This window comes from Diaphorina citri, unplaced genomic scaffold (genome assembly GCF_000475195.1).
Source record: "Diaphorina citri unplaced genomic scaffold, Diaci psyllid genome assembly version 1.1 scaffold2833, whole genome shotgun sequence".
Classification (NCBI taxonomy): Eukaryota; Metazoa; Arthropoda; class Insecta; order Hemiptera; family Psyllidae; genus Diaphorina; species Diaphorina citri.
Window position 1 is genome coordinate 2,768 of NW_007380250.1, and position 8,908 is coordinate 11,675.

General features: G+C 36.8%; 1 protein-coding gene across 4 annotated transcripts; it reads left to right on the top strand.

The window, feature by feature from the left end:
* The first annotated feature begins 2,312 nt into the window (after positions 1 to 2,312).
* LOC103519610 (zinc metalloproteinase nas-14-like) lies at positions 2,313 to 8,538 on the top strand. Of its 4 annotated transcripts, none has more exons than XM_026831059.1 (6): positions 2,313 to 2,806; positions 3,509 to 3,720; positions 4,378 to 4,562; positions 4,825 to 5,064; positions 7,727 to 7,897; positions 8,208 to 8,293. In XM_026831059.1, the coding sequence occupies exons 1-6, from the start codon at positions 2,351 to 2,353 to the stop codon at positions 8,282 to 8,284; spliced, it is 1,341 nt and encodes a 446-aa protein (XP_026686860.1). In that variant the 5' UTR covers positions 2,313 to 2,350; the 3' UTR covers positions 8,285 to 8,293. The 4 variants fall into 4 exon arrangements, with proteins under 4 accessions (XP_026686860.1, XP_026686861.1, XP_026686859.1 ...); XM_026831060.1 differs by lacking the exons at positions 3,509 to 3,720; positions 4,825 to 5,064 and adding exons at positions 4,064 to 4,275; positions 6,295 to 6,534; XM_026831058.1 differs by lacking the exon at positions 3,509 to 3,720 and adding an exon at positions 4,064 to 4,275 and having other exon boundaries at positions 2,314 to 2,806.
* The last annotated feature ends 370 nt before the right edge of the window (positions 8,539 to 8,908 follow it).

The following is an 8,908-nucleotide window of genomic DNA, read 5'->3' on the forward strand; positions in this document are numbered from 1 at the left end:
TGCAAGGCGTTGGGAAATTTTGCTTAGGCTTGCTTAATTAATTACCTACTCCCTACTTATTCCATCTAAACACCTATACTTACTGCCTATCCACTCCATCTCTACCTACCTAGGTACATACATAGTATGTACCGCGCACTCGCCACATATTATTGCAACATACAGTTTCTATTCGAGTACAAATCTATTCGTCAGAAAAACTATTCGTTTGAACGAGTTGAATGATTCACTACCCCCCTCTCCCCTCTTGCCTCTTACTAGATGATGATGATGCAAGAAAGAGAACTGAAGAGGGGGAGGGGTATAGTGGTATACCCGTATGCCGAGAGTTTCCGAACGAAAACCCGAATATCTACGACTCGCTCGCCTACTCGACTCTCGAGTGAGAAATCGGCGCGGCGCGGTGTGATTATTCAACTCGATTAATTTCCACTCGAGTTACAACTCGAGTTGGAAAATAATCGAGTAGAAAATAATCGAGTTGAAAAATCTCACTCGAGTCCCATCAGCACCTTGAGGTCGTGGTTATGTACCTACCGGGTTGAGATAGGCAAGGTTGGTAAGCTTGCCTTGTTTTTAAGTTACCACTCCCATGCCAAACTGTAGAAACAATATCTTCTTCCACCTAGTACTGTCTCAGCTCAACCCGGCACATAACCACAACCTGAAAGCACCAGTTCCGCATGGATCTGTGGATCACTGAAGTTGAGCACGGTTGCGCGTGGTTAGTACCCGGATGGGTGACCATCTGGCCAATAGCATGCTGATGCTAGCTTAAAAAAAGTTATTGGAGTCAGAGAAATCAGGGTGTTTACCAAAATGGAAAAATAAAATTCCCTGACTTTTCCCGGTTTTCCAGTCCAATTTTTTCAAAATTTCCAGTCTACTTTTCCAAGATTTTCCACCCTATTCCCACTGCGCCGCAGCCGATTTTTTTTTTTTTTTTTTTCAAGCAATGTTCTCAATCAAGCCTGTTTAATTTTTTCAATCTTCTTTCATCCGACTAGGGTAAGTTCTTGAGTCCTCCATTTGCACCATGAAATAATTGCACCGCAGGCCAATTTTTTTCAAGATAAATGACCTTTGACCAAAATAATGACCTCAAGACTACTATACAGCCATTTCTCAAATTGTGAGCTACAATTTATAGAAACCAGAATTAACGAAATTGAAATTTTTATGACCACAGGCGAAAATTTTGGTCTCTAATTTAAAAAAAAAACTTAGTTATCAAAAACACAAAATTTGACGCCGCGGGCGAATTTTTTGAATATTTTGGTCTACAATAGTAAGAGAAGCAGACTTGTCAAAGGTGTAATCTTCAGGGCCGCAGGCGAAACTTTTCAGTAAGTTGTATGTAACCTGTAGCTTGTCATGTGTCAGTTTTTTATGTAATTAAATACGTGTAAAAGACGAGTATAGTTATTCCCCCCTATATATTTCTTTAGAACATAAAATGACAGCGCCGCGGGCGAAATTTTTTTTCGAGAAAATTTAAGTAGCTCCTTCAAGGTTGCATACTTTTTTTTACTGACCAAAGTCTTTTTCACTTTTTATAGGCCTTTGAAATATTCCCAAAACTTCAGCGCCGCAGGCGAAATTTTTGAGAGATTATATGTTGCCCCTTCATGGCTGCATACTTTTTTAATTGAAATCTTTCTTTGTCTTTTTTTAATTTTTTTGAAAAAAGCATTTTTAAAAAAAGCATTTTGGCTCAAATGACCCAAAAACTCGACAAGTTAATTGGTAGAGTTTAGAATTTCTTGTCGCAGGAAAGCAGGGTGCTCCAGACAAATCTCTTGTTTTAGATTTAGAGATAAGGTGTCCTGAGAATATTTCTCTCAGACCACTTAGATGCATTAGGGCGTAGGAGTGTGAGCAGTGGCTATACCCACTACCTACTGAGGTTCCGTCAGATAGGAATGGATCAAATGGACATAGATAACATAGCTATTTCCGACAAGGAGAGAGGAAGATTATGATGACACAGATAAGAGAATGTCATCATTCCGATGCAGACTAATATATAATCACTAATTTTCCATGGAGAATAAGGGACATAAAACAAACATAAAAAGATAAGATAGTAGAAACAATCTCCTAGATAACATAGCTATTTCCGACAAGGAGAGAGGAATGATGATGACACAGATAAGAAAATGTCATCATTCAGATGCAGACTAATATATAATCACTAATTTTCCATGGAGAATAAGGGACATAAAACAAACATAAAAAGATAAGATAGTAGAAACAATCTTGGAACTATTGGAAAAGTCAATAGCCTAAAGTTATAAAAGAAATCTCAACAGGCGTATCACGCTCATAATGGTTGAACTAGTAGCTCTAAATGTATCTCAAAGTGATAGCTATTGTTTCAAGTTTATTAAGTTTCCTTTTATTAGTGTTCGCAATACCAAGCGATGGTAACTTTGGCAAAGTACACAAAAGTGAATTCATTGGAATAAATAATAATGACGAACATTTAACAAATGAACCATCAACTAATGGAAATAACAATGCTGGTGTAAGAGAAATATTTGAACAAGAGGATTTGTCAAAGGGAAATACAAATACGAATGCACATCAAAGTGAAAATAGTGAACATGGTGACACAAAAACAACAAATATTCTTCCACATGCCCTCAGTGCTAAATATAATGGAAACATAACACAAGAGGAAATTGATGGTGAGGTGGAAAATGCAAGAACGGGGAAACGTATTGCATTGAAAACAATTTACATTGATGAAATTCTGCCAGATATAAGTGACTTCGACATAATGGAGGGAGATATACTTATACCGGTAAATTTTATTTAGTACCTTTCAATTTATTTGAACATAACATGTTGCAAAGGTCAGAGAGATTTCTCTGCCAGATATAAGTGACTTCGACATAGTGGAGGGAGATATACTTATACCGGTAAATTTTATTTAGTACCTTTCAATTTATTTGAACATAACATGTTGCAAAGGTCAGAGAGATTTGTGTAAGTATGACTGCAGGATTATTGGAAGGTACATTTCATACATGAAGGAACAGAGTACATTTCATAATCCCGGATATACATCAGACCATTATTCATCAAAGCTAAAATTGATCATTGTATTATACCATTCACTCAATTAGTGAAATTAAGTAAGGTACTATGTTATGGGTTATGGTTGATGATTAGTCAGAACCCTTGTAGCAATAACAAAACGCTGACAGCTTGAATATTATGGTGACATTTTGTTTCATTTCAGAGAGAAAGGGATTCGAGAAATTTAGTTCTTTACCAACATTGGAAGGTACATTTCATACATGAAGGAACAGAGTACATTTCATAATCCCGGATATACAGACCATTTCATCAAAGATAAAATTGGTCATTGTATCATACCATTCACTCAATTAGTGAAATTAAGTAAGGTACTATGTTATGGTTGATGATTAGTCAGAACCCTCGTAGCAGTAACAAAACGCTGACAGCTTGAATATTATGGTGACATTTTGTTTCATTTCAGAGAGAAAGGGATTCGAGAAATTTAGTTCTTTACCAAGCTCAACTTTGGCCTGACAAAACAGTTTACTACAACTTCGAGGACTCAGAATTCACCATCTATGAAAAAACACTGGTTGAAAACGCTATTCAAGATTTGAGAATGCACACATGCGTCCGCTTTGTTCCAAGGACTAATCAAGATACTTATTTGAGATTCCGAAATACCGGATTCGGGTGAGTTATATCAAATGTATATCTTATTACCTCCCTTATTTTTTCCAATATTCTTGAACCTACTAGCATTGAATCATATCCTATTCATAGGCTTGCCAAATATCCAAAATGTCGATTCGGGACGCGAATCCGCGAACATAATCACGAAATCCGCGAACAAAATCGCGAAATCCGCGAACATAATCGCGAAATCCGCGAACATAANTCATTGTATTATACCATTCACTCAATTAGTGAAATTACGTAAGGTACTATGTTATGGTTGATGATTAGTCAGAACCCTTGTAGCAATAACAAAACGCTGACAGCTTGAATATTAAGGTGACATTTTGTTCCATTTCAGAGAGAAAGGGATTCGAGAAATTTAGTTCTTTACCAAGCTCAGCTTTGGCCTGACAAAACAGTTTACTACAACTTCGAGGACTCAGAATTCACCATCTATGAAAAAACTCTGGTTGAAAACGCTATTCAAGATTTGAGAATGCACACATGCGTCCGCTTTGTTCCAAGGACTAATCAAGATACCTATTTGAGATTCCGAAATACGGGATTCGGGTGAGTTATATCAAATGTATATCCTATCACCTCCCTTACTTTTTCCAATATTCTTGAACCTACTAGCATTGAATCATATCCTATTCATCCTTTTGGTTTCAGATGTGCATCGCCAGTAGGTTACTTCCCTATTGGCACCGGGATCGACATTTTCCTCGGGGGACGAGTATGTTTTCTGAAAGGCAAAATTCAGCACGAGATTCTTCATTCCTTAGGATTCTGGCATGAACACACTCGGCCTGATAGAGACCAGTTCGTTAGAGTTCTCAGAGAAAACATAGGACCAGGTAAATTTGATTAGTATATGGAAAAGGAATTTTGGGTACACGGTATCGGCATATTATTCGTTCCTTAGTATGTTAGGCCTGGTTTCCCCTATAACTTGAAGTCGATGTTTGTCACAGTCACAGTACAGCAACATTTGTTCAATATTCTACCTATTGGTCTCCTAAATGGAAGTATCCATACTTGCCGGTCATGCCAAGTTAATTCGTATACCTGCCATTAGTGACCTAATAATGACCCATTTCCTTCTTTTCACTCCCTCAGGACATGAGTTCAACTTGGAGCGCCGTCCCACGGGATCCGTGCGAACTTTTGGCATGCCCTATGACTACGGTAGTATCATGCACTACTCCGGGATAGCTTTCAGCAAGGATGGCGTGAGCAAAACTATCGTTCCGTTGTATCCGGGGGCTGAGGACACGATGGGACAGAGAGACGCCATGTCCCGAGTCGATCTGGCCAAACTGAACCGACTGTACAAGTGCCCGAAGAATTACTACCAAGGTAAGAAAATCATTTTTTAGCCCGTCCTTCCTTTATTATTACGATAGTAATAAAAAAAGGTATAAGGGATAAAAAAAAAGATAAATCTGTGTTAGGTGCAGTGGAAATTGAAATGGGAGTAGGTAGGTACTTATGAACAAAGAAACAGTTAGGTCTTTTGAAAAACCAGGGGTCAATAATTCAAAAAAGATAGGTAGGTATATTGATAATGAATTTTATAGGCTATCATAGGAGATTATAGGAAATTAATTTACAATAGAAGAATGAGATCGGAATCCAACACAACTTAATTACCAGCTGATTATATTTTCAACAACCTCAGGTCAGAACATAAGGGAGTTCCATTGTCACCAAAAAATGGTAAGGTGTCATAAAACCAAGACTAGACTATCTTATCAATCCTAGAATCTTTTTTTTTTTTTTTCTTATGATATTATGACATCAAAAATCATTGACTTATCTTGGACAAGGTAAGATAAGAGCAATCAACCTCCGCTTAATTCTCTTTAAAGTTTTAAGAAAATCATACATTTACCTGGTCCCACCTATTGTGGTATTTGTGGTATAGTTTTAACTCCCCAACTCCTGATCACTAAAGTTTCCCAGGTCCATATTCTACGTATGTATGTATTTGCTAAATTTATGTATCTCCAAATTTAACGTAGATACTGAGAGGCCTTTTACCTAAGACGACCTATGCTGCCTCTCAAATCTACTAAAGTGATATAGGTTGTTTACCCAGTTACATACAAATTTAATTATTTATTACAAAATCTCCTTCAAGGCGTAAATATTGTGTACCTAAATAAACATATAAAATTAATTTTATTATTATTAGTTAGGTACCTATATCTAATAAATTTGGAATGGTTCTAAATCTAAAATGAAGAACGAGCACCTATGTAGCTCTTCTATGAAAATTCCATGAATAGGCATTACAGAATCACTTTCTATGTGTGAAACCCAAATTACCACGACTTTTAACCTCGATCGGATTTCAGGTTTTGACATCCAAGGCTTCTACTCGACTAGCGGCCCTATTCCCGATCTGTCAGCATATTATTCGTTCCTTAGTAAGTCAGGCCCGTTTTCCACTATAACGTGAAGTCGATGTTTGTCACAGTACAGCAACATTTTTTCAATATTCTACCTATTGGTCTCCTAAATGGAAGTATCGATACCTGCCATTAATGACCTAATAACCACCCATTTCCTTCTTCACTCCCTCAGGACATGAGTTCAACTTGGAGAGACGTCCGGCGGGATCCGTGCGAACGTTCAGTATGCCTTATGACTACGGTAGTATCATGCACTACTCCGGCATAGCTTTCAGCAAGGATGGCGTGAGCAAAACCATCGTTCCGTTGTATCCGGGAGCCGAGGATACGATGGGGCAGAGAGACGCCATGTCCAGAGTCGATCTGGCCAAATTGAACCGACTGTACAAGTGCCCGAAGAATTACTATCAAGGTAAGAAAATACTGTGGGTATTAGGAAAGTAAAAATCTTGTGAAAAAGCTATAACCAAAGTACACTAGATCACAAGGCAAATGTACAAAGTACTAGGTATTATTATTTTTTTCAACGTATAAATATGTCTTCTTGTTGGAGGACTCAGTTACGCAGTAACTGTGTGAGGTTCCATGAGTCTGTGTGAGGGGTAGTGGAATTATTGAGGCGGGATTAGGTAGGTACTTATGAACAATGAAACAGTTAGGTCTTTTGAAAAACCAGGGGTCAATTATTCAAAACGGATAGGTACCTATATTGATAATTAAAGCTATTATAGGAGATTACATAATTGACAATAGGAGAATCATTACTAGCCCATTATTATTTTTATAACCTCAGGTCAGAAGATAAGGGAGTTCCATTGTCACCAAAAAATGGTAAGGTGTCATGAAACCAAGAATAGACTAGACTACCTTATCAATTCTTGAAGCTTTTCTTTCTTTATTATGACATCAGAAATCATTGACTTGACAAGGTAAGATAGTAACAATCAACCCAAGATAGTAACAATCAACTTCAGATTTCTCAGGCTTCTCAGGTCCATTGTCTATGTACCTAGGTATTTGGAATAGTTTGAGACAATTATGTATCTCCAAATTTAACGTAGATACTGAGAGGCCTTTCACCTAAGACGACCTATGCTGCCTCTAAATCTACTAAAGTGATATAGGTTGTTTACCCAGTTACATAAAAATTTAATTATTTATTACAAAATCTCCTTCAAGGCGTAAATATTGTGTACCTAAATAAACATTATAACTATGTATTTGGAATAGTTTGAGACAATTATGTATCTCCAAATTTAACGTAGATACTGAGAGGCCTTTTACCTAAGACGACCTATGCTGCCTCTAAATCTACTAAAGTGATGTAGGTTGTTTACCCAGTTACATAAAAATTTAATTATTTATTACAAAATCTCCTTCAAGGCGTAAATATTGTGTACCTAAATAAACATTTAAAATTAATTTTATTATTATTAGTTAGGTACCTTATATCTAATAAATTTGGAATGGTTCTAAATCTAAAATGAAGAATGAGCACCTATGTAGCTCTTCTATGAAAATTCCATGAATATTAGGCATTACAGAATCACTTTCTATGTGTGAAGCCCAAATTACCACGACTTTTAACCTCGATCGGATTTCAGGTTTTGACATCCAAGGCTTCTACTCGACTAGCGGCCCTATTCCCGATCTCGGCTACTTGCCGACGGGTAGTGGATGGTTTTACAAGATCGGAGGACCAAGTGACGATCGGAAAATCATGGACAAGTTCTTCAACAATACGATCCATTTCTCCAAGATGAAAGTGGGGCGTGATAACAGCTATACTTACAGATACGCCTTGTAAGCGCTAGGCTGCAGGTTCGATTTTCATTTTATCTTGAAAGGATAATGTTCATTCTCGGAACGGCTGGCTTTCTCCTATCCTGTCTTCCTTCTTTCCTCGATTTCGGGACGATAGGACCTTAGCGATTACAGTTTCCTCTGTGAAACCTCTTCGAAAAAAAAAGTTGGAGCTGAAGGTGCAACGTCACCTTACTTTATGCCCAAATTTGTTTGTTTTGGTGTATTTTTTACTTTCCTTATCCTATATTTTTTTACTCTCAACATCAGAACTGTGATGAGATAACAGCAAGATAGAGAGGATTGAAATAAAGAGCATAAATGTTACTTACAATCATCTACCGGAGACACACAACTAAACCCTAAAATTGATAACAGCAAGATAGAGAGGATTGAAATAAAGAGCATAAATGTTACTTACAATCATCTACCGGAGACACACAACTAAACCCTAAAATTTGGTATACGGATAAACATCACCAATGTTTTTTGGTGGACCGGTAACCATCAACACTATATTTTGGTATACGGGTAAACATAACCAATATTTACGTATTTTACCTACGGATAAACATCACCACTATACTTTGGTTTACAGTACTGAATGTGAGAGTGAATAACAATATTATAAAGTACCTATACAAAAAAAAAGGTTCTTCATTATTTTTCACATAGCTTACGGCAGCGAAAAATTAAATAAAAAACATTTTCCAATACAAAATGCTGCTCCTGGGCAACATCATAAATTGTAAAGCAGACGAATTTGTTGGGCTTGAAATAATTATAATCACCACTATACTATACTTTGGTGTACAGTACTGAATGTGAGAGTAAATAACAATATTATAAAATACCTACATAGGTATATAAAAAAAGGTTCTTAATTATTTTTCACATAGCTTACGGCAGCGAAAAATTAAACAAAAAACATTTTCCAATACAAAATGCTGCTCCTGGGCAACATCATAAATTGTAAAGCAGAC